At 37.5% G+C, this 24,941-nt stretch overlaps 2 protein-coding genes and 1 long non-coding RNA gene across 4 annotated transcripts; 1 reads left to right on the forward strand and 2 right to left on the reverse strand.

Annotated features, from left to right (window-relative positions):
- Positions 1 to 445: 445 nt before the first annotated feature.
- gbx1 (gastrulation brain homeobox 1) lies at positions 446 to 3,791 on the reverse strand. Its single transcript, XM_067434949.1, has 2 exons — positions 3,177 to 3,791; positions 446 to 1,702 (listed from the first exon to the last, which is right to left on the reverse strand). Exons 1-2 carry the CDS (start codon positions 3,610 to 3,612, stop codon positions 1,188 to 1,190), a joined length of 951 nt encoding a protein of 316 aa, XP_067291050.1. The 5' UTR covers positions 3,613 to 3,791; the 3' UTR covers positions 446 to 1,187.
- A 3,305-nt stretch (positions 3,792 to 7,096) lies between these two features.
- On the reverse strand, positions 7,097 to 24,411 carry asb10 (ankyrin repeat and SOCS box containing 10). 2 transcript variants are annotated; one of them, XM_067435473.1, is made up of 5 exons: positions 24,047 to 24,411; positions 17,423 to 17,690; positions 15,944 to 16,448; positions 8,802 to 8,915; positions 7,097 to 8,280 (listed from the first exon to the last, which is right to left on the reverse strand). In XM_067435473.1, the coding sequence occupies exons 1-5, from the start codon at positions 24,357 to 24,359 to the stop codon at positions 8,095 to 8,097; spliced, it is 1,386 nt and encodes a 461-aa protein (XP_067291574.1). In that variant the 5' UTR covers positions 24,360 to 24,411; the 3' UTR covers positions 7,097 to 8,094. The 2 variants fall into 2 exon arrangements, with proteins under 2 accessions (XP_067291574.1, XP_067291573.1); XM_067435472.1 differs by having other exon boundaries at positions 17,423 to 17,705.
- On the forward strand, positions 9,571 to 10,637 carry LOC137064141 (uncharacterized). Its single transcript, XR_010901506.1, has 3 exons — positions 9,571 to 9,883; positions 10,206 to 10,247; positions 10,582 to 10,637. It is a non-coding gene; the product is annotated as an uncharacterized lncRNA (long non-coding RNA).
- Positions 24,412 to 24,941: the final 530 nt, after the last annotated feature.

The following is a 24,941-nucleotide window of genomic DNA, read 5'->3' on the forward strand; positions in this document are numbered from 1 at the left end:
ATATATATATATATATATATATATATATATATATATATATATATATATATATATATATATATATATATATATGGAATGCAGTATTATATATATATATATGATTTTTTGTATCTATAATAATTTTTTATCTATCTATATATCTAGATATAGATATAATTAATTAGCATTGTCCTTTTATATTGTTTAGTGGGAAAATCAAGCCATATTATTTTGTATTATTAATTACACTTTATAACTGCATGGTACATTTATTTTTGTGGATGAGTAAATAAATAAATCAACAAATAAAAACGATTAAATCGTTGTCAATAAATAATTGCCAGCAGTCATTTTACGCTTTATAATGTTTGGTATAGAAACATCTATCAATGAGTTTATCAATAATTAATTATTGATTTGCACAGATGACAAACACTGAGACAGTATTTAAGAAGAACAAACATGAATACAATGAAAACATTTTCTCCCAGTTGTATGGAACCATATTGCACCAGATTTATTGTGAAGTCGATCATGTGAATATATCACTCTGCCATTGTGTTCTTGTGTTCTTATTTATTTCCATCAGCGTTATTATTTTTTTCCTTCTTTTTTTCTTCACAGAGAACTGGGGGAGATTCAGAAATGCGTTAAGAGCACATGCAAAAAAGATAGAAACAACGACAGACGGCCCGTCCAAATCATACGGGAAATCAGACAACAAATGGCAACACATGCAAAAATCCACAAGACAGCAACTTATAAATACTTATTTTTTTAAAAAACGTCTCTTTACAGTCTCGTATAGTGCACGTGTGTCGCACGGACACATTTAATATTTACAAATGTACAAAATAATAAATTAAAAATAAAGAAATTTTAGGGCAAGGGAGGGAAAGAACAAACCTGAAAGTAATGTCGATGTTGAAGACAGCCTAATAACTTTTAAATATAATATAATACAGGTCAAGTGTCAATATGCATTCAAATCTCATAAACTTTAATTGATAAGCTATTCAGAATTGGATGCATATAAACCGATGATCCGTTAAGCATAGGCCTCAAGTTTTGAATTGATGAAAGCGAACAAAGTAAGTCTCTGAATATCCTTCTGTCCTTTTAGGTGTGCTTCATGCATCTGTACTGCGTGACCCCTGACCTGTGGGACTGTTCGTTTCAGGAGTTCAGGGTCACTTTCATTGCGGAGTTCATGGCCTGCTGCCCGGCTCGATCTGTTGGTGCTGACTCCGAACCGCGAACCTGTTGACGTGCACGGGGATGGGCACCACGATTTTGGGGTTCCTGACGGGCTCCCCGGATCTGTTGTTGACGTTCCCGGCTTTGATCCGTTTCCATTTGGCCCTGCGGTTCTGGAACCAGATTTTGACCTGGACCTCGCTGAGTTTGAGCGCGTGCGCGATCTGAGAGCGCTCGGTGAGGGACAGATACTTCTTACAGTGAAACTCCTTCTCGAGTTCCAGCAGCTGTTCGCTAGTGAAAGCAGTCCGCCTCCTCCGGCTCTTTCCCGCCGAGCCGCCCGGCGGTAACGCGTCCTGTGAGCCGCCTTTCAGTTTGCTTTTCTGGGCCGCTGAAGCGCAGGTGTTCCCGTCGGAGAAGCTCTCGTTCTCGCTGTCGGCTGAGCTGTCGTCCCGGTCGCTGCACGCGGCCTCCGCTGATTTCAGGTCCAGCTTCTCATCGTCTGAACTGTAGAGTTTGGTTTCGCCTGAAGAGAATGAAAATGAAGCTTTATTCTATAGGCCTACAGATTTGATCATGGATTTCAGGGGACAAAGTGTTTACGTAAAACATTTAAACCCAGTTGAAACTTAACGAATGCTTTACAGGTGGTGCCAAAGTGTCGCAGTGAAAAGTTCTTCAGTGACAACCTCGAATTATTTACCGATCAAGAAAATCGAGTATAAATTAAAGGTTATTCATTGGCATTGATGGTTCCATAAAAAAACATTTAACATCCATGAATCTTTGCATTCCACAAAAGCTTCTTTATCCTACAAAAATACATTTTAAAAAATGGCTCTTTTTAGATCTGTTCGCTGAAAAGGTTCTTTGGGGAACCAAAATTGTTTATATGGCTTCACTGCGAACCCCTCCGTTTAGAAGCTTTATTTTTAAGAGTGTAGAAATTAATTCTCTAACATTACTTATTAAATGGCGGTGAAACTGAAGAATAATAATGAATGTTTTAATCTGCTCCGCGTTTTATTTTTATTTTTATTTTATTTCATAAATATCCTGAGACATTATTAAATCCCATAATAATACAATTCCTTCAAGTGAAGGCCTGTCCACATATTCAAACCAATGACTGATTGATGCGTAACATTTTTACATGCAAGTTCGTTGCACTTTTTTATGTTTAAGAAAGAGTAGAATTAGCCTACAGTATTGTAACAATTTGGATGGGATAAAATATATTTTTATAACATGATACAATAAACAGTGTACTTAAACTTCACAACAATTGTTCTTATCGTTTGCTTTGAGATTCAGTCTGCTTAAACTCCAGCTTTAAATAACATATCTAATTTGGCAAACTATTTAGAAATATCACAAAACATAAATAGGCTAGCCTAATTATAATTGTTCCGGAGTGGAGGCCTGTGCCACCTGACCACTAATCAAACGACAATAGAAGTTTTCAAACTCAACATGTTGATATTTCAATCATTTTATGAAGTCCCATAAGAACAGTATGATAAATGTCTAAAATGCACTCTTTTTATCCAGCCCACAAAAACATTCAAAAGGCAACAACAATTGTATAACTCTTAGCTTACATTCATATGAAACCACATGACATGAAGTTTTATGACATTTCTGACTGTTTGAATGTACAGACATTTTTAATAGTTTGATGATATTATAAAACGTTTTTAATGAAATTCAATTCAAACTGTTAGAAGAACGATTTTTTGTTCATCTTATCAATCACAATTTTTTATTGTTTATAGTTTTTTTGGAGGTTAAAATAGTTATTTTATTTGGCATGTTGGTTTATTGGTTATAACTCGGTAGTATTTTTTAAAGAACTAGAGAATAAAAGTTTGTTTTAGAACTTTTGGCATCAGACTGTAGAACATTTTGATTCTAATCAGAACTTGTATTTTTGGATAAAGGCTGGTTGAACTTTTTGTGATCGTGTTTAATCCAGCTGTCAGTTTGGCTCCGGTGCTCACCTGCAACCGCCTGAAAAGTTTCCGTGAAATTAAGGAGTTCGGAGCCCTTGAGCTCGTCATGCGGGCTCTCCTGCCGGTTCATCCCCGTCCCGTCCGCGCCTAACCGGGGTCCCGGAATCTCCTGCGGGGGATAGAAACTATCTGGAGGGTCCGTGAAACTAGGCAGGGTGGTGGTGAGCGCCACCATGGAGGGCATCCCCTGCCCCAAACCTGCGCAAAAAGTGTTGGTCAGACGCCCCGCGAACGATGCCAACGGTGCCAAGGGAGGGATACCCGACGGTAATGACGAGTGAGACAGGGCTTGTGGAATCATAAGCGGTCGGTACGGCATAAACATCGGGTAGCCCGTGTAGAGCAGGTGGCCCGGCCGGGGCTGTGGAGTGCCAATCAAAGAATCAATGGAAAACGCCGTGCCCGGACCGCTCGGTCTCTGCATGGTGAACTGAGCGCGGTCTGGTCGTATAAATCCCGTGCAGTGGCCTTCTGAGACAAATCACCCAAATGTGGTCCACGGTTATCCTGATGGTGCTGTAGGGTCCTCGCCGTCCAACTGACTGAGACCTGATGCGTTTTTTTGTCTGGAGCTCTCAGTGTCTCAGCCTCTATTTGTCACATACTGAGACATAAACACACACACACACACACACATTCACACTCTCTCTCTCAATCGCGCGCGCGCGCGCGCGCTCTCGCTCTCGCACTCTCTCTCTCTCTTTCTCTCGGTTATCATCAATACAAGAGGATAGAAGGGGGAGTTGCCCTGGAGACTCATCCATCTTCCTCAAATTACGCTTCATTTCCTTATTCAGTCCCTGACTTTTTAGGCCGCCTAGAGAGAGGGGGGGTAGTTTCCCAGTGGGTCAAGTCCCCTCCTCTGGAAAGCGAATGTGAGGGGACTGCGCTGACCACACCAACCCAATCAACTATTATTAATTTTGATTGATGATAAGTAATTACTTTGTATTCAAGGGAAGATATATAACAACGGTTCTTTTGTTGATTCTTTTAGAGGCCGATGGCATCGGAGTCGTGAGGGCGGAGAGGCAGATGTTTCGGCCCTCTTGTGAGAGAGAGTCTTTTCTATTCTGCTCGGAGAAAGAGTGAATCTGGCCGACAATTATCCCCAAGAGAGAGATTTTACTGATGAAATGACGTTTGAATGTAGAGATCTGTGTGAACCCTATGCTGATAAAAATAAGGAAGTAGGCTAGCCTATGGCTATTACGAGAAATGGGCCTAGGCCTAGCCTAGAAAATCCCAAAATATGTATTTTATAAAAAATTGTTTTATAAGTCAAATCAGCAATTTCTTTCAGAAAAATGTCAAGTTCTTATATGTAATCTTTGTATAGGATAGCTTATAGGCTACTTTAGCCTATTATATCATATAACACTCTATTTTTTGTCAAAATGTCTTCGTTTAGCAATCATCATGATTTTTTTAATTACGAATAGAGTGCGAATTATGGGAGGGTGGTGTTTAAAATTCCCCATATGATACTCAAAAAAAATTGTTTTTTGGACAAACAACCGTTGGGTGGAAAATTTGACCCAAACATGGGTTGAAACAACCCAGTTTTTTTTTTTTTTTTGAAAGAGTGTGTAGCCCAAAATACGTGTGGAAATGTGAAATGTATACATTTCAAAAGCGTTTAAAAAAAAAAAAATTAATTACCAAAAAAGTTAGATAAGTTCGCTAAACGTAGCGCTAACGAAAAGAAACCGGTTGTTCGTCTGAGGGGTAACCATAGCAACAGCAGTCAGCGCGAGCGCTTTCCTATTGGGATTCGGGCGGAACTTCCACAAAACACAAGTAGGCCAACTGTCATTATTTATCACTTTGTTTTAGATTAATATATTTAAAGAAACTTATATGACAAAAAGTTTTGTTTAGATGGCTTAAGTCAGGGCAAAACGACATTTGAGTTGCGCGAGAGGAGAACAAACCCTAAACCCAGAAAATTAGCTACTGCCAAAAATCCCTTAAAATGCTGTCCCTCTGAAAATCACTGAATAATTCGCACACTGGTCATGAATAACAAGTAGGCCTAGCCTATCTTTATTTGACCCCAACAAACCTGCCTTTTTATTTACAAAAGTAAAAAGAGAAATGCTATAATTTTGTACACTTCAACCTATTGACCCAGGGAGGCCTGTGTTTTTTCCTTAAGATTATCAGATTTTTAAAGAAACGTTTTCTGGACAGTTACATCATCTAGAAAAAAAATAGCCAATAAAATGACCTTAGTTCATACATTGAAAATATATTAATCATGTGCATTCACTTATGAAATCCATTGCAATGTAGCCTATGTTTAAATAACTTAATAGAGCCAGATAAAAAAAAAAAATTAAGGAAAATACTTTAAGAGAAAAACTAATCAGACTTTCCTTAGTTGAGAATATGATTTAGATTTTAAGAAGAAAAAAAAAAACAAAGAAAGGGGGTCTAAAATTGCACCCTCTGAGCGGTTTCTCTTTCCCCGCTAAGCATTAATTTAATCGGAGATCATTTTACCGTTTAAATGCCAATTCACTTCTGATGATGATTAGGCGCTATTGAGTCCTGCGGGGCGCGAGCTCTCCAACTGGCCGTCTGATTGCGCGAGGACATAAACACATCACCTCCGACTCTGATTAGCGATGGAGGACCCACAGATGCTAATTATTCTTATAATTGCAAATGACTCCATTCAGGAGCAGTGCTCTTTGATCTATTGAAACCAGACAGCGTTCTCTCTCTCTCTCTCCCTCTCTCTCACGCTTCTGAATGGGACACAATCAGAGCCCCCCCCTCCTCTTGGTCATCGTATATGAGACTTTTATCAAAGATCTGTTCATAGACAATTGCTTTGCACCTTTGTTCTACAGTACATGAAGGAAATAGCGCAAAGGCCTTATTAGCTATCTTTGACGCGTAATTAATAACTTGTAGGCATAGTAGGGAGGAGAACATTATTGCTAAAATGTATTATGATCGGGATGAATACGGGTTAAGTATTCATCCTAAACTGCTATGGGATGATTTTTTTTTTAAACAACATTAAATTATCAGAAAGTGTCATGTATTCAATCTAAGATAATAATAGGCTAATACTATTAATGATAATTGAAAATAAAAAGTATTATTCATAATTTGTTCTTGAGAAATGCTTTTAGTCAAATGTCCATTGCATGGTTGCTACTCTTTTTTTTTAAAGAGTCAAGGTGACAGGATCATTAGACACAAGACCCTCACATTGTCCCCCATCATTCTGCGCTCCGCCTTAACTTGTTGTTTATCATTCAAGTGCATGCCTCTCCATAACATAATCACATAATACTTCCACACAACTCATCTCCATAATGCTTCTCTGAAGGGAAAGCCACATGTGGCTGGATGATCCTGTGTCGCTCATCTTTCAGACCGGATAACAACCAGTGAAACATTTCAAAATCATGTAGGCTATACAATAGTTATTTCCACATAGAGAATAACGTTATAGCAATATTTTCTAGCATTCATCTGAGAAGATAAAATATGATGTAGAGATAAAGACGAATAAAGATGAAATCACTTGGTGATGCTGACAATGATCAAATATAAGAAAGTGCCATCCAAGCATATCTGGAGTAATGCATACAATTAAGTATTGTATATGCAAAGCCTAAATCAAGCACTATAGAATAGAATAGAATAGAATAGAATAGAATAGAATAGAATAGAACAGAACAGAACAGAACAGAATAGAATAGAATAGAACAAAACAGAATAGAATAGAATAGAATAGAATAACCTTTCTTCCTGTCAATGGCTTTTTGCTATACTTAATGGAAAAATATGTAAATGCATTTTAGCATTAATGAGAAATCAAATAAGAAAAGCAGCTAAAATGAATTAGATAAATAGAAATACATTGTTAAAGTTTATTTCACAAGAAAATGTAAAACATCGAATTGCACAGAATGGTTTAAAATATTTTCAGAAACTGTCAATTTTGCATGAATTCTAGTCAGTGCTTTTAAGATCTCTCAAGAGGACTTCAGATTCAATTAGAGCTCCATGGCGCCCCTCTGTGGTAGCTGATGAAATGGTGAAAGCGTGTTGCACTGAATATATGAACTTTATACACATTCTGCATCCTCCCCGTTTTGTTCTTCATAAAAACATTTCATCTTTTTAATTTTAATTTTAATGCTTTAAAATAGATATCACTAATACTAAAACACATTATAAAGTCACCATGAAACCAAATAAGCAAACCCCCCCCCATTATTTTTAATCTCTGATGACGTGTTTACTGGCGAGAGGGCGGGACAAACTGTCACTCACATGAGATCGACCAATAGCAAACCACAACCATCCAATTAAATCCCCATAGACAAAATCAAGTCCCACCACACATTTTCTTTTTCAAGAAGCCTTTTCACTCAGATATACATCAAAATGTGATTTTGCCAAGACGTTCCTGGATCAACATTGATCCTCGAACAACATTCCTGTCAGGGGAAGTTCAGGGAATTAGAGAAATGTATCTCTACCTGTAAAAGTTCCATATCTTATTTCTAAAATCAGACAGAAATGATATGTGAATAACACTGAAGTAGAAACACCTAAACCTGACTGTAAGCCTAAAACCTGACATAAACTGTAAACTTATCCTCAAAATCTGATTGGTTGATTTAAATGGTCCAAAAACATGTTGAAATCTCATTCAGCATGTAACAGAAGACTACTGCATTTGCAACTACCGACTTTAAACACACACAAACAAAAAAACTCAAAAGTTGGCATTATCTCCATATAATGATTTCCTATAAAATCACCTGATCGTATATCATCCTTGGTAAAGACAGGACCATTTTCAATCACAAATCCTTCAGAATAAAACAAAACTCAATGACTTGGACACTTATGTGCGTGTGTGGTTTGTGGTCTCTCAGTGCATCGAGTCTTTGAATGCCAGCATTATATAATTTTTAAGATAGGTTGGCAGGCCCAGTTTAGGGATCACCCAGTGCAAGCGGCCTTCCAGAAACGCTCGGAGTCTGTGGCGGGCCAGGTGCTGTAGAGATCGAGGAGTTTGGCTCAGTGCAAACAGGGATTCGTAGAATTCACGGTGTTTCTGTGCCAAAACAAGACACTGATTCATGTGATCTAATATTGTGAGTTTTTTATTTTAATACAACTTGCTTTTTAACATTCAGTTAAACATTCTAGAGTATATATATATATATATACACTGTCAGAAAAAAAGGTACATTTCTATCACTGGGGCGGTACCCTAAGGTACAAAACCAAAAAGGTACTAATATGTACCTTTAAGGTTCTACTATGTACCTTTAAGGTACTAATTTGCACTCTTAAAGTACTGATATGTACCTTTTAAGGTACTAATATGAACCATTTAGGGGTGAGTAAGGTACAAAGATGTACCTTTTCACTTTTGTACCTTAGGGTACCGCCCCAGTGACAGAACTGTACCTTTTTTTCTGAGAGTGTATATATATATATATATATATATATATATATATATATATACTCTATATATATATATATATATATATATATAAATGTCTATATATATATAAAATGATTATTATTATTATTATTTAAGAAAATGTTGAAAAAAGTCATTTATCTGACCTGGAACACCTCAGGAGGAACCGCTTCTACCCAGGCGTCTGTGATTTTGAGGCGGTCATAGGCGTTGAAGAGCACTTCTATTGTTCGTGGAGATGTGCAGCAATATTTTAACACCTGTGTCAGATATATTAGAAAATAAAGCAGTCATATTACAAGAAAAAACATACAAAACAGGGAAAGGAAACTATCAAATCAAGCCTTGTTTATGTTATTTTGTTATTTATAGTGTTTTTCTATATTTAAACATTTATTTGGGTGATGCAAAGGTGAATTTTCAGTCTTTATAGTGTCACATGATTTTTCATAAATCATTCTCATATATTCAAAACATTTCTTATTATGATCAAAGTTGTGTTGCTTAATATTTTTGTGGAAACTGATTCATGATTCTTTGATTTATAGAAAGTTCAATAGAACATTATGAATGTCTTTTCTGTCTCTATATGCACTGTAACCAATATCTGTAGTTTTCACAGCATTATTACTGTAAAATGAGAAAATACTTACTGTAGAACCTGTATACAGCATGTTGCTGTAGATCTGCAAAGCATCATGGTCTTTTTTCAATGGCGAGTAAATTCTACAGTATTTTTTTCTCTCCTGTGAATCACAATACAGCATTTTCTAGAATATTTTTTTTTCAGCCAAGGAAAGCTACGAGATTCCCCACTTTCATCCGAATTTTTACTTCAGAAAGGTAACATAATGTATTTCCAAAGTTTACTCTTGTAAAGTCAACTGTTTCTTCAACTTTAAGAGTGCACTGAGAGAGAAAAGAGTAATGAGCGGCACACTTTCTAGTAAACTCGTCTCATGCTGTGTGTGCATTTTATAATTTTATTTCCACAAATATTTCTGCATGATTTCGATATATTTTCTAGTCTGGCAACATTTGATAACGTCATTAATTTATAGAAGGATAGTATTGTTAAATAAAAATTAAATTGTGGATGTGATCTCTTTTGGTGCTGATCCGTCACATAATGTGATCGCTTTTTTTCCTGTCACCACATGCGCGTGAGGCAGTGAGCCAAAGCCTGCCGACTCTCGACGGTCTCGAGCTGAAAGCAAACGCAGCTGAGGTATGTACGTTAGGCCTAACTTAACATATTTTTCATAGTGATTAATCATGATTTTTCTGAATGGAAACCCCCAGAAACTAGATTGGTAAAATGCTATTCAAACTTGTGGGAGCATGCATGGGCTGTAGGCTACTGTATTAAGATTTGTCTTATCCGGCAACATTACATTTTTAACGTCTTTAATTTGATTAAAGACTAACGTTAGCATTGGGAAATAACATTAATTTAAAATGGTGTAATTTTTTGTATTTATTGGCGCGGTAGCCGTTTAATAATCTCTCGTTTCTTTTCTCTTGCTTGCTGTTGCCGCAAGCGGAATCAGACATTGAAGTTAAGCGGGCCGAGAAAACGCAGCCAGCTAGAGGTAACGTTATCTGTTAAGCTACGTTACTTAACATATTCTTAATAATTTCATGATTTTTCTGAACTTCATTGCCTTCAAGCTGCAGAAACTATAAGTTAGATTGTTAATAGAGTGCCATTCCCGACTTTTGGGAGCATATATTGTATTAATATTTGTCTTATCTGGCGAAATTACATTTATAACGTCTTTTATTTTATTAAATAGTAGCTACGTTAGCTTTAAATAAAAATTATTTGAAATTGTAATTTTTTACAGTATTGCCACACACTTTCTCTTATGAATATTGAACTTGTGATTTCTAAAACTGTGTTTTCGTTTTATTTTGTGTTACAAGAAACTTCCACCTAAGCAAACGCTGAGGCTCAGATTTCCTGCCAAACACTCCCAGACTCATTATGCTCGGTAAGATCCAAGCACTCAACATACACAATAGATGCCAATATTAAGGGTTACTTCACATATAAAGCATCTTGCACTTACATTCCAAAAATCTCTAGTTGTTACTGATCCAATAGAAAAAAATAGGTATTTTTTCTTGGATAGGGTAATGCATAGCCTAATGTTTTTATTTTCAGATTCTTCGTCAGAATTAACCCAGAGCACACCGAGTGCAATTCAAAGGTCCAGATTAGCAGACAAACTGGGAAGGTGGTCATCAGGGACTTCATTGAGTATGACTGGCAGAACAACTAATTCCAGGTGAGACTTTTAATTGTTACCTTGAATACCTTTAAATGGTGATTGAAAGTCAGGGGTGGCCAGCAACTTGTCTATTAAAGGGATAGTTCACTTTAAAATTTATTCTCAAGTTGTTTCAAACCTGTATGAATTTCTTTCTTCTGCTGAACACAAAAGAGGATATTTTGAAGAATGTTGGTAACCAAACAGTTAACTGGAGCCAGTGACTTCCATAATAGTAAAAAAAAAAATACTATGGAAGTCACTGGCTCCAGTTAACTGTTTGGTTACCGACATTCTTCAAAATATCCTCTTTTGTGTTCAGCAGGAGAAAGAAATTCATACAGATTTGAAACAACTTGAGGTTGAGTATGTGATAATAGCATTTTCATTTTAAAGTGAACTATCCCTTTAGGCCTGCCAAGCATCATTTTCAAATCAGGCAGTTTTACAGCGTCAACACAAGGTGATTCAACAACACTGACATGAAAAACAGGAGGAACATTGTGTGACAACACCAGCCAGTTAGAATACTTTTCCATTCAGAACTCACAAACATAAATTTCACTGTTGTATCACTAACTGCAAACATGGTATTGTGGCAGAAATGTGGGATATTCATGTACAATTTTATAATATTCATGTAGACAGCTATTAAATATTAAAGTAATGGCAAATGACAGAAACCAATTCTGTCTAATAAGAGTCGAGTTGCAACTCCATAATATTTACATTTTATCTTTTAAAAATAGGTTGTTATTTTTACAGATGTTACAGTTTGTGTTAACGAAAATACATTTACATTTTACATCTTTTGTAAAGCTATAAAAAAATATCAGCCCCGGGGGATGCTACTCCACAAACCACCAACAAAGCATATAAAAAATACTAATATTTATTTAAAACTTTATGTGTATGTCATCAACCCATCTGTCTTACTTTTAAACTTTTACATTAATAATGAATTTCTTCTTCTACAGGGCAGAAGACTCAGGCCCAGGAAGTCCAGGTCAAGTTTTAAAAGAATAATAGTTATGGAAAAAAAACATTATTGGAGAAAAACAATATTCAGGTTTGAAATCCTTCTGTTTTTAAAGGGATAGTCCACCCAAAAATTTCAATTGTGTCATCATTTACTTACCCTCAACCTGTATAAATTTCTTTCTTTTGCTGAACACAAAGAAAGATATTTTGTAGAATGCTGTCAACCAGACAGTTGATGGGTCCCATTGACTTCCTTAGTATTTTTTTTCTACTAAGGAAGTCAATGGGACCCATCAACTGTCTGGTTACCGACATTCTTCAAAATATCTTTCTTTGTGTTCAGCAAAAGAAATAAATTTATACAGGTTGAGGGTGAGTAAATGATGACACAATTAAACATTTTGGGTGAACTATCCCTTTAAATCATTTAATTTTTATAGATTTGTAATTTTACCCAAACATTTGAATACATATTGATTGTTTTGTTTGCTCAAAAAAGTGCTGAAATGAAATAAATTGTTCACAGAGAAATGTTAACTTATTGAAAAAAATTTATATGTTCAGAAAATATATAGATTTGAAATCCTGCTGTTTTTAAATAATTACATTTTTATACATTTGTAATTTTATCCAAACATTTTAATAAATATTGATTTTGTTTGTTCAGAAAAGTGTTTTTTTGTATGTTCAGAAAAGTGATGAAATAAAAAATGTACAGATAAATTGTAACATTGAACAAATTATGCTATACTATTTTTTTTATCAATTTTTGAAATTAAAAGTGAGAAAATAAATGGCATTTGTGACAGTGTCTTTATTTTACAGTACACAAAATTAATGCAGTAATCCTGATTACAGTATAATTATAAAATACAGTACTGTGATTATTACTGTACATTTTTTTACAGTAATTAAAAAGTTACTGCGATTATATTTACAGTAAGAATACTGTGAAATGAAATACAGCAACTTACAAGCTAATTGCTGCCAGCAAGTTGCTGTATTTTTCACAGTTATCTTTTTACAGTGTGCATAGTTGTTAAAAATAATAATATATTTCCCTAGTCAGTATGTAAAGACAGTGTGTGACAAAAGATGTATGTCCAAATTTACATACTCATAAAGGAGTAGGCAAAAAGTATCTGGATGACCTACTACTTCCTGCTTTATGAAGTGCACATACGATGGACACTTTACTATCCCATGAGGCCACGGGAGAGGACTTGTGACTGACAGTCAACCAACGCAACTGACACTAGGTCACATGATAATGACAACATGACCATTGTAGTATGTTCAGATAAAATTCATATACATTCACATGGAGTCCCGCATGACATGTGGGAAAAAACTAGTGGGCTAAATGTTTAAATCGAGGGAACGATTGTCCACACATTCATATAATTGTCCGATTGTCATTGTCCACACAATTTACTTTTTTTTCTTGCATGTCATGTGCAGGGCTCTGTACATTTATACTATATAGAACGCATCTTTATTTTTTTAGTGGTTGAGGAGTAATTACTAATTCAAAATTAGTACCTACTCAAAAGGTATGCGATTTCAGACGCAGCCACAGGCGAGGGAAGCCGGTCATAGATGAGCAGCTTTTTGTCAGTTTCCACCTGGAGCAACAGCCCCACCTGTGTTGTGGAGGTCAAAGGTGGAAAGTTGTATTTTTGGGGGAACATTGCATGGAATAATTAACTACTTGGGCTGATGAACAGATTGGGCCCCCCTCTGGGGGATTGTGGGGAATTTCTGCAATTACTGCTAATTAATCTCCTATTAACATTTGCCTCGTTAAGACTCAGGCAATTTATTTGGCACAAGTGGGACTCATTGGATGCGTGATGTCAAGTGTTTTTAACTGTGCGCTTTTGAAAGACAGAAATAAATCCATCTGAAAGTGATTATTTCTGTGTTTGTGACAACTAAACTGTCATATGCTGCTCGCGGTGATCTTTAATGATGGCTTTGAGTTCATTAATTTCTATATATTAGTTGAATAGGATAAATATATCCTGTGTGCTAAAGAAAACAGATGGATGTCTTCCTGAGACAGGGGTTCGTTTCGTATAAATGGCAAAAAGGTTAGTTCCCAATTTTACTGTGCATGGTTATAAAAAGAATAGTCATATTCTCCCTTCATGCCATTTCATGCCTTTTTCTGTTTTTTTTTTATACTATTATTAATGTCTTTACTGTCACTTATTGAATGCATCCTTGCTAATAAAAAATATCCTAAAAGTGAAAAATATCAGTAGCGTATACCCCTAATCAAAAAATACTTTAATTGAATCATAATTTGGAACCAATCCTTTACCGTCTTAATGAGATAATTAGACAAATAACTTGAAATAAGAATAAAAAATAGCCTAATGGATAAACTAAAGTTCTAAGAAATAGGAATTTCAGATCATTCTAAAAGTTACCCTGTTGTTCTATTTTAAAGGTTCTTAAGTTTGTTTTTAAAACTATAGGTTTACATCCATCCAAGGTTAAAAAACACTTGAATTTTCTCAAAATCTACATCGTACACCACCTCATTTCTCAAAGATCTGAAAACTGTGTTTTGGCCGTTCATTTTTCACGACAAAGGCGTTTTTGGGTAGCCTGACAAGCCAGACCCACATCAAGATGTTTGGTCTGGAAACTCACCATAGACAGGGCTCAATCCGAGGGGCGGATAAACGGTTGTCTTTCAAACTCCCTCTGCACGCGATAGGATAGCACTACCACCAACCAGAGCAACGAAGGTGAAACAGAGCTTGTTGATAGATTAAACATTCACCGTATTCGGTCGGCTAAACTCCGAACACATCTTCCCTTTTTAAGAATCACTTCAGTGCCGCTCTTTGTTTTTTTTCTCAGAGAAAAGCTTAACTCCAAGTCTTCCAGAGTCGCGGTCAAAGCTGATTCGAAAGACCGCCGCCGTTCGCCAGTTTCTGTGTTTACTAGAAACGCAAAACTCTGCCGTCAACTCTGCCGTCGTCATTATGACCCCGCCCGCCGACTCTATACACGACGTGATTGGCCCGTCCAGATTGTGAGGAATACAGCTCAGAAGGGTATTGAGAGTTCCTAGACGACACTTGCGGGCAGATTAAATTTGCTGCCGCTAGGGTGCGTCTAGATTTCTAGGCTAGTTTTTGGGGCCTGTAAGGTGTTGAAAACGATGCCTTTACTGTCTCCATGTAAACAATTGAGAACAATTGTGTTTGTGAAAATTGTGCCGCCATGTGTATAATGTGTTCGTGGGGTGACATTGACGTCGCCAACTACTGGCCTGACATGCATAATACAGCCTTTTTGTGTCATTTTCGCAGATCTGTGTGAACAGGGATCTGTTTAACATCGTTGTAGTCTGTTTTTAGTTCATCAGTGTCGTGTAAACATACCCTCAGTTTCTTTAAACCCCTTCTTTTGAGAGCCTACTCTGCTCTGATTGGTCAGATGGCTCAGTCTGCTGTGATTGGTCTATACCGCTTACAGCACATGTCTGAATTTCAGCTCCGGGTCTTCCTCAGGGTTTGATACGAACGATGGCGTTGTTTCTTCTGTATCAATTCTAGCATGAGTTCTCGTCCTTTTGAAGTGCATGCAAAGTGGATTCGCAGCACTAAAAAACACTGTTCTCACAGACCAAACTCTTCCAGGCCTCGGCCACAACTAGTGTTAAAGTCAAAGTCGACGTTGTTCACGAGGCTGGCATTATGCAAATGTTACATTGTTACGCAGGTATGTAAAAGAAAGTAAGGCGACTCACTCCAGCAGTTCAGATTCATTCTTTTGGGAGACGATAACTTAATTTGTAGAGCATTTTGATCTTTTAATTTTACACAGTTATATTACGCACCCCATTAAAGGTGTTATTTGGAAAAGCATAATAATGGCACTTTTAAGGGTTCCAAATTTATTCCTAATAACATTGGTTCCAAATAACAATAGAAATTAGCATTCCTTGACTAGGGATATAGGAATTTCATTTGACTTTGAATGGAAGGCAGTGTAAGTCCTTGTCCAGTCCTGACCTTGGGCAGAGCTCCAGGCCACACCCTGATGGAGCCATAATTGAGAAGTGCCTGCACGATCCTCTCGGGCTCATGGTCCGTCTTGTAGGTCACCACCTTTAGGATGTTATGCATTGGCGCTTCGCCACCGTAATCCATTTCGTTGACCAAGGCTTTACACTTAAGCAGTAGATCCACCACGTCAGGGTTAACGTTCTTACAGGCCATGTGCAGTGGAGTCTGCTTGTCCGCATCACTGACCTGTACGTCCGCCCCAGCAGCCACCAGCATGTGGCAAACGCGGCTGTAGCGCTCCAGGGACGCGCGGTCCTGTGGCTGGGAGCAGGCCGCATTTAGAGGGGTGTGTCCTTCGTCGTTTTGTAGGTTTAGCGCAGCTCCGTGTCGTAAGTAGAGCTCCACGTGATCAGGAAGCCCATGGCGGGCCGCCACATGAAGGGCCGTGTCGTTCTCATCCAAAGTTTGACTGTTGATCAAAGCGCCGGACGCAAGCAGATGTTTGGCACACCTGGAGAAACATGCGCAAATATTACATTCTTCATTAGCTCTATCAATTTTGCTGGATATTATTTAACATCAAAGTCTACATTGTCTGCAAGTACAACACTGGACAAAAGTCTGGCTCGGTAAGATGTTTAACGGTTTTGAAAGAAGTCTCTTCTGCTTATCAAGGCTGCTTTTATTTTATCAACAAAAAAACAGTAAAAACTCAAATTGTGAAATATTATTACAATTTAAAATAACTGTTTTCTTTTTGAATATATTTTAATATGTAATTTATTCCTGTGATCGAAGATGAATTTCCAGCATCATTCCTCCAGTCCTTAGTGTCACATGATCCTTCAGAAATCCTTCTAATGATGATTTAATGCTCAAAAAACATTTATTATTATTATCAATGTCAGTGGAAATGTCAATGTTTGTGGAAATTTTACATGACCAATTAATAGTTAATACTTTTATTCAGCAATGATGCATTAAATTGATCAAAAGTAACAGTAACAGCATTTATATTACAGAAGATTTCTATTTCAAATAAATGCTGATCTTTTGAACTTTCAATTCATCAAAGAATCCTAAAATATGAAGCAGTTTCCTCACAATAAGAACCATCATTAATAATTGAGCCCCAATTATAACTCGGGAGCAATATTAGCATCATCATATCAGAATGATTTCTGAAGGATCATGTGACACTGAAGACGTGAGTAATGATGCTGGAAATTAAGCTTTGATAACAGGAATAAATTATATTTCAAAATATATTCAAATAGAAAAATATTCCAGTTTTTTTTTACAATATTTGAGTAAATCTAACCTTTGTGAGCACAAGAGGCTTCTTTCAACAAGAAAAAAAGACTAATTACTCCAAACTTTTGAGTGGTGGTACACCTTCATTTCAAGTGTCAATCTGAGAGTCATTTGAAATGGTGAAGTTCACCACAGGATTTCCTGTAATCACAGCACTGAGCGAGCACTTACTCAAGGGAGTCGAGTTCAGTGCACACGTGCAGGGGCATCTGCCCGTCTTCATTGGTTGCGTTGGCATTGGCTCCGTACTGCAGCAACAGCTTGGCGCACTCGGGCTGGCACTCCTCACAGGCCTCATGCAGGGCAGTGGTGCCCCCAGGTGCCAGGTCCACTCGAGCGCCCCTCAGGAGGAGATGCCGCAGACATTCGCTGAAGCCCCGGCCAGCGGTGATGTGCAGTGGCGTGGTCAGCTCTTGTTCATAAGTTAATGACCACAGTCCTGAACAACAGAGCACTGCTAAGAGATTATCTGAAGATTCATGTTGCAGCTAGTCATTCCAACTATAGTTATTTTTAATTTTAGATCAGGAAATCGTGAACAAGACTGGAGAATGACACGAAAAATCTTCACAGTTTATGAAGTTACAGAAAGGGAACTGACTTTCCCTTGCACTATAATGCACTAACCCAACAATTGGGTTGTTTTAACCCAATGGCTGAGTTGTTTTAACCCAGCAATTGGGTTGTCTTAAGCAACATTTAACCCAACAGCTGGGTTAAAACAACTCAGCCGTTGGGTTAAAACAACCCAATTGTTGGGTTAGTGCATTTTCAACCCAACTTGGGTTGTTTTTAACCCAGCATTTTTTAGAGTGTAGAGTGTAGACTCTTGTAGGATTTTTTTGGTGCATTGTTTGACAAATTTTTACATTTTCATGCACTTCTATTCAAAAGTTTGTGGCCAGTAAGATTTCTTAATGTCTTATGACATTTCTTTGATGTCTTCTAGTCACCAAGGCTGCATTTATTTGATCAAAACACAGTGAAAACAGTAATATTGTGAAATATTATAACTATAAAATAAAAAAATCTGAATTTATTATAAAATGTAATTTATTCCTGTGATGGAAAGCATAATTCAGCATAATTTCTCCAGTCTTCAGTGTGATCACATGATCTTTCAAAAATCACGAATCATTTTAAAACACTGATTTACTGCACGGTTATTATCGCCAAGGATCAGCAGAATTCTTCCCTAAAAGTGATCAGGCCGTAGCTAATCAGGCCGACCAAACCATAAGGGATTTAGCGGGATGATAATACCCACCCCGACTACAGCGTCACCAGGCTCGCCCCAGTCAGCCTGATGGTGACGCTACAGCTATCAAACAAAATGTTCGGGTATTTTGGATTTTTTCTTTTGAGAGCTAGTTCTAGGTGTCTTTGGTGCCGCAATTGTCTAGGAGGACACTCGTGAATCTTAAAGAACATGGCCGCTGTCGGGCGATGAAATTTAAGTGGCTGTCAGACAAGGTTAACGGGACTCACAGCTCTAGAGGCCTATGAGAAATTTGAAAGAAATTGGCCTGTGGGTGTCTTCGTGATCTTCACGTGCATAAAGTATTGGACATCAAATGATTTTTTGCACATACCCACGACAAGGCCTTAAAGTGCTTAAACCTCATTAATTGCTACTTGCAGCTATATTGTTTCTTATTATTATTATCAATGTTGAAAACATTTGCTGCAAAATATTTTTGTGGAAACAATGATACAGTTTTTTAATGTAATTTTTATTAAAGGTGCACTATGTAGTATTTTTGCAGTAAAATATCCAAAAAACCCATTGATATGTATTTTATTCAGTTGAATTCTTACAATATCCCAAATGTTTCCAACTATTTGTAAATTGTGAGAAAACTGCTATTTTAACCAAGAGCCAGAGCGCCTGAGCATAGCGTCTGAGGGAGTCGCCTGTCAATTGCGCCATATCTGCGTTAGCCTCGGTTTCCAGTTTTATTCTGCAGAAGCGATTTACTCTTAGCAGTGTGAACATGTCACAGCAGCCGCTGAGCGAACGCACAGTAACGTCATAACCTCATTTTAAACACACTTAAATGTATCTAATACACTCTAAAAAAAAAAAAGGTACAGTTCTGTCACTGGGGCGGTACCCTAAAGTACAAAAGTGGAAAGGTATATCTTTGTACCAAGCCTGCAGCACCCCTCTCAGAAACTGAAGCTTTCACGCCTCGATCGCCCCCCGGTGACCGGTCCCAGTATAGCCGCCCCTCTGTGTTTTCTAATGGACGAGAGGCAAACTAAACAATAAAATTACACCTTAAATAATTTTTCCCCAAAGTTAGTTTATGTCACTGAAGGCAGTTATCATCACGATGATTTCATTTCAAGTGTTCATCTTTTAAATAAGTTTAGTTTTAGTTAGTTATCTGATGCTATAAAAACAGGGGGTGTGACGTCATGATTGAAAGCTGAAATCAACGTCTTCTCTGAGTGAAGTTGTCACTGAGGCACTAACAAACTTTTTTCAGGATTTTTGGGAGCAGATTGGAGCTTTAGCTTTAATTTCTACATTTCCATAACTTTTTATTTCACACCAACATAATTAATTGTTCTGCATCTGTGAGACTTTGGGCGGCCTTTTGATATCGCAGCTATACTTCCTGCTCTACTCCCGAAATCGCTGCATGCGCAGACTCGGTCCCAAGATGTCAGCGCCGTGCAGGCCGCCTGAAAGCTTCAAATCTCCAAGCGGAAACGGATGATGTCGCGTCGTCCATATTTCTTACGGTCTATGCTTTGTACCTTATATACCCCTGAATGGTACATATTAGTACCTTAAAAGGTACATATCAGAGTGCATATTAGTACCTTTTCAGTTTTGTACCTTAGGGTACCACCCCAGTGACAGCAATGTACCTTTTTTTCTGACAGTGTATGATAAACAGAGCTGCGTTACTTCATACTCATGACCAGAAAAGCAGAAATGGCATCCACGTCATAATAAAAGTCCCGCTCACGAGGCGTGTGTTGTTCATCTCATTAACAATCGCTCCAGCGGCCTCACTCAGCTCTACAACACTCTGTCCTGCTCTGCTTCATACTACAGTTACATTAATAATCACATCAATGAACATGATTTCTGTTCATGAGTCCTATCCCGATTCTTTTCCCCCGGCTGTGAGGTGAAGACCACATGTCCCAAGATGCTGCGCTCAAACTTTGGCGTCATCAAATTACGGCTTTGTTTTGAATAGGCAACCTCTAGTGGATGGAAAAATGACATAGTGCACCTTTAAGAGACGGTTTTCTCTTCTGTAACATCTTTACTGTCACTGTTGACCAATTGAATGCATCCTTGCTGAATAAGTATTCATTTCTTCAAAAAAAAAAATACAAAATAAAAAAAATTAACTTTTAGATGGTAGTATACTTTTGATAGATGTTTAATCTTAACACTAATCTTTGGATTATTGCTTTGGATTCATATTCTTTAGTTTGATGACATTCCAGATGTGTTGTAACTGTAACATCACACACAGTATATCTGAATTCCCCTTTATTTGCTGCTAATAGAATGCTAAATGAGTCACACACCAACATTCAGCATCTAAATACAGCAATGCCTCGGACACTTACAGTGTGTTCTTATAGATTAATAAATTAGCAGATGTCATGATGCACATGAGCAGGCAATCTTGTCAAGTTTCATTACTTGTAAAATGACAATGCGGGCAGTCTTTTCATTATGTAACAAGTTTGTCTCCTATGCAATACACCTTTTTTTTTTGTGATCAGTATTTTATCAAGTTTCAAGTGAACAAGCATAAACACAAACTCATAAAAAGACCCCCGAAGCAACCTCAAAGACACAGTTGGGGTGGCAGCAATAAGAAGAGAGCAATCTATGTGTAACCGGAACACACAGGGGAACAAATAACTATGACAGCAGGCGAGTCTGACGTGGAAATACTGGAAATGAAGATGAGTTAGTGTGGCAAAGTTTAACTGATTGTGTATGTGCACAGGACTGTATGCACAATACATTACAAAATTATCTTTGAGAACAGAAATTATTAAATTATTTTCTCCACACTTGAAATGCTATGTTATGAGTTAGTAATTTGTTTTGAATAGTCAGGTTTTTAGATTTCACACTGTACGCTTATAAAATTATACGATTTATCAGTGTGTAGTCTGTACAAATAAATATGTTCGGTCTCAAGTGCGAAACATTGTAAAATATTATCTTCATTTCTGACATTTCCCTCAGAAACTGAGACAGTTTCACTATGCATAAAAGTGTCTGCAATGGCACAAATACCTTAAATATTTAATAATGCAAACATCGTCTTAGTGACATTCTAGTAGCCTACTAAAACTTTTGGCATCGCAATTACGGATGCTAACCCAAACTCAAGAGGTCTGAAAGTGCTAAACTGCATTCAAAATGAAGTGTGATGTTGCTCTTAACCCAGGGTTAAAATTGGCCTCAACCTGGGGTAAAAAATTACATTTAAATCAGTTTTATATGCTACACATAGTGAAAGGCCTATATTTATGCCATTAAAGCCACTGAGAAATTGTACTTGTACAAATGACTTAATTCAATACCATTTTACTTTTTTTCTTTTGCTTGTTTTACACTCAGATTTTTCAAATTGAGTGAAATCCACCTAAGTAAAATTAACAAAGTACATGCGTTCTGATTTCATGGCACAAACATACATTTTTAGTTTGTCAGTGCTTGTGACAATAATAATTAGTTGTGGTAAACATGTTCAGCAATTGTGTTGTTTTAAAGACACCCTGTGGTAAAAATCCAGTTTTATGTTGTTTATAAGTCTATGGGGTGTTTTTAATAAGCTTTAAGACTAACCATGTGCACATTCATAAGTCAACACCATTGCTGAGTATTTTCTCTTTAAAGCTGCAGTGATTTAAAGACAGTCTTTGAGAGTTGAGTTTCTTATGTCACAAACTACCTAGTAACCAATCATATCAATTTTTAGGCGGGCTTTAGGATATTAAACTGTGAAGCAGGGGAGTCTCAAAAGAAGCCAGGTTATATAGCCAGTATATTTTTCAAAAATATGAAATATCAGGTACATTTCGCAATATAGCGGGCGTATGATGTATATTACAATTTTATGATAAACTTCAACTATATCAAATACAAAACAAGCGGTGTTCTGAGATGCGTGTTTATTGCGATTTGTCCAGGCTGATTCGAGCGTTTAGAAAACAAATTTATAAGACAATTGTTGTCAGATTTCATTAGTGATTTCCAATATGAAATTTAAGGCCCTGTCCACACGGAGACGCGCTTAGCTGTATACGTATAAATTTTGTACCGTATCAGCGTTTCGTCCACACGGATCCGCCGTTTTAGAAGCATGAATCCGATATTTTTTGAAACCAGGTCCCAAAGCGGGTAAATCTGAAAACGACAATCTTCCGTTTTCGTGTGTACAGCGAATCTGTATATTTTCTGAAACGGTGATGTCATCACACTACGTCCAGCACGGTGAGAGAGTTAAGGGATACAACTACGGGCACTGGGCATTCGCACATCAATATCGCGTCATTTAATTACCGTATCTGCATACCTGTAAGGGTATGTTCTGGGTTAGTGTAGGTGTAGGCATTAATAAAACACATCTGTTAAGTAGCAAATGTATTTATTGTTATTTTATTGTGAGATTTTGCCTCACCTCCGACCACTGCTATACCCATTCTAGCCACAACTCTTCTTCTCCGTTTTAAGTGTATTTCTGTGGCAGAATTACAGCGCCACACACTGGCCTGGCATGCAAACTACATCGCTTTTAGTCGGTTTCGGTAATCTCGTGTGGACGCAGATATTTCTTGAAACGAGGAAAAAAAAAAGATTGGATTGGGAAAGCTCTGGCTTCGTGTGGACGGGGCCTAAGTTTGGAGAACAGTTTTGAACAATTTGATGTTTCATGGTTCAATATGCTGGGAACTAACAGTTAATGCAACACAAATCATTCATTTAACATAACACAAACGGATTAAGTAAACTTAACACAATCAAATTAAGTTAGGACAAAATGTAAAGAAATTGTGTTGCTTTAGCTCATTTTAATTAAGCAATTTGAACAAGCAGTAAAAATCTTTTTTAGTCAGTGCAGGGGGACTTTAAGTATACTGAACAAGCAGCAATATCATATCATAAACACCAAACATAATTTCATATAATTGTGTGTCCCTGTGCCATACTTAGCCCTCTGTAGTTGAACCTGAAGTTCTTCCACTCCTCTATGTTGCTGGTGTCATAAATGGCATCAATAAGATAAGCATATTCTGGGTCATCAATGATACTAATAACGGTGATGTCATCTCCGACCAGAAGCGCATTCCAGAACTGAAGAATAAATCCTGACGCTTGAGCTGTTGCGATCACATCGCTGCGATATTTCTTTTGTTTGCGGTATTTAATCTTTGGCCCCATGTGTGAGGTAAGGCGAGAAGCAGGTACGAATCCAGCTTCTACTTCACGCTTGTGTCGGTTGTCGGAGGTGCTTTTCAGACTGGGCACAGGGTTGTAGGTGTTTGCCCTGAATATGTTTTTAGTCTGCTGCCTGATTTTAGAAAGAGGCTATTTTAAGGACGTCTTGCATGACCTTTAGAACAGTCCAGAAACCTGAGTCTCTCTGGCCAATCTGAGAAGTAATCAGTTCAAGTAATCGCAGCAATCGCAACAGATCTCTTGGGGGCTACCGAAATACTCTAAGCTCAGGGAGACAATTGTAAAGTTGAGCTTGACAACAAGTTGAGGTCGGTTACACAACTCAAAGAGCTCGTTCTTACCTCTCACTTTTCCATTAGCGACATAGCGCATGGCTCCACCCTGTGGCTGGATGAGCAGGTCTGAAGGAAAGCCTTTGGAGAAGATCTCTTTTACAGCCTTTACGTTTCCAGTGTACAGGGCATTTTGAATAACAAGGTCTTGGCACACCATCGGAGGGTTTGCCATGGTCTGCCTCGAAGAGGTCCCTCTGTCCCGGGCTTCTTTCCTCAGCAGGTACCCACTGAGAACCGGGGCAGCCAGTCTCATCTGGTGCCTCTCCTGCTCTAAAGAGCGCAGAGAGCTTGGATTATACATGGAAGTCTTTCTAGACATGTCTACCCTAGCTTCGTCTAGGCACTAAAAGGCCTGGGATCTTTTAAATGGCCTTCTGCTCGGTGGGCTTGTTTTGACATCCGAGTAGGAACTTGGCCACATGTGCATGGGGACTATTTTTACCGTGTCACGTGGGTGGGACATAACTTTACAGTCTATGTTCGCTGTAGAAGGCAGTAACTCATTGTTTATATCGAAACGATGTTTACCAGCAGGTCTGCCTGTTAGTATTTTCGGATCAATATACATACACTCGTGCATTATTATATTGTATATTCAAAGGCTTCGTAATTTAAGTTATGAAGCCAGTGACATTAAAAACAGTAATTGATATTAATTTTTTTCCTTTTTAATTTTCAATTGTCAGTTTTCAATCTGTCAGGGTTGAGAAAAGTTCTGAATTTGTGAATTATCACTCTGAGATGAGAGATGAATTGAATTGGCCAAACCCCACAGGATGCTGAATTGCATTTTGACTTTACTGCATCGCAATTCAAAGAAATCCAATATAATTTATTAAATATGATGAAACATAAACTACTGTTCAAACGTTTAGGGTCAGTAAGATCTGTTTAAATAATT

The sequence above is a fragment of the Pseudorasbora parva genome, chromosome 24 (assembly GCF_024679245.1).
Source record: "Pseudorasbora parva isolate DD20220531a chromosome 24, ASM2467924v1, whole genome shotgun sequence".
Lineage (NCBI taxonomy): Eukaryota > Metazoa > Chordata > Actinopteri > Cypriniformes > Gobionidae > Pseudorasbora > Pseudorasbora parva.

What these genes read in the sequence shown, in the direction of transcription:
- asb10 (XM_067435472.1), bottom strand. Translation starts at nt 24,359, where the DNA reads ATGTCTAGAAAGACTTCCATGTATAATCCAAGCTCTCTGCGCTCTTTA. An exon ending in GGCCTGGAGCTCTGCCCAAG is followed by an intron (nt 8,916 to 15,943) that starts GTCAGGACTGGA and finishes TATCTGACACAG; the next exon opens with GTGTTAAAATATTGCTGCAC. An exon ending in TTCCTCCTGAGGTGTTCCAG is followed by an intron (nt 8,281 to 8,801) that starts GTCAGATAAATG and finishes GTTTTGGCACAG; the next exon opens with AAACACCGTGAATTCTACGA.
- gbx1 (XM_067434949.1), bottom strand. Translation starts at nt 3,612, where the DNA reads ATGCAGAGACCGAGCGGTCCGGGCACGGCGTTTTCCATTGATTCTTTG. An exon ending in AACTTTTCAGGCGGTTGCAG is followed by an intron (nt 1,703 to 3,176) that starts GTGAGCACCGGA and finishes CATTCTCTTCAG; the next exon opens with GCGAAACCAAACTCTACAGT.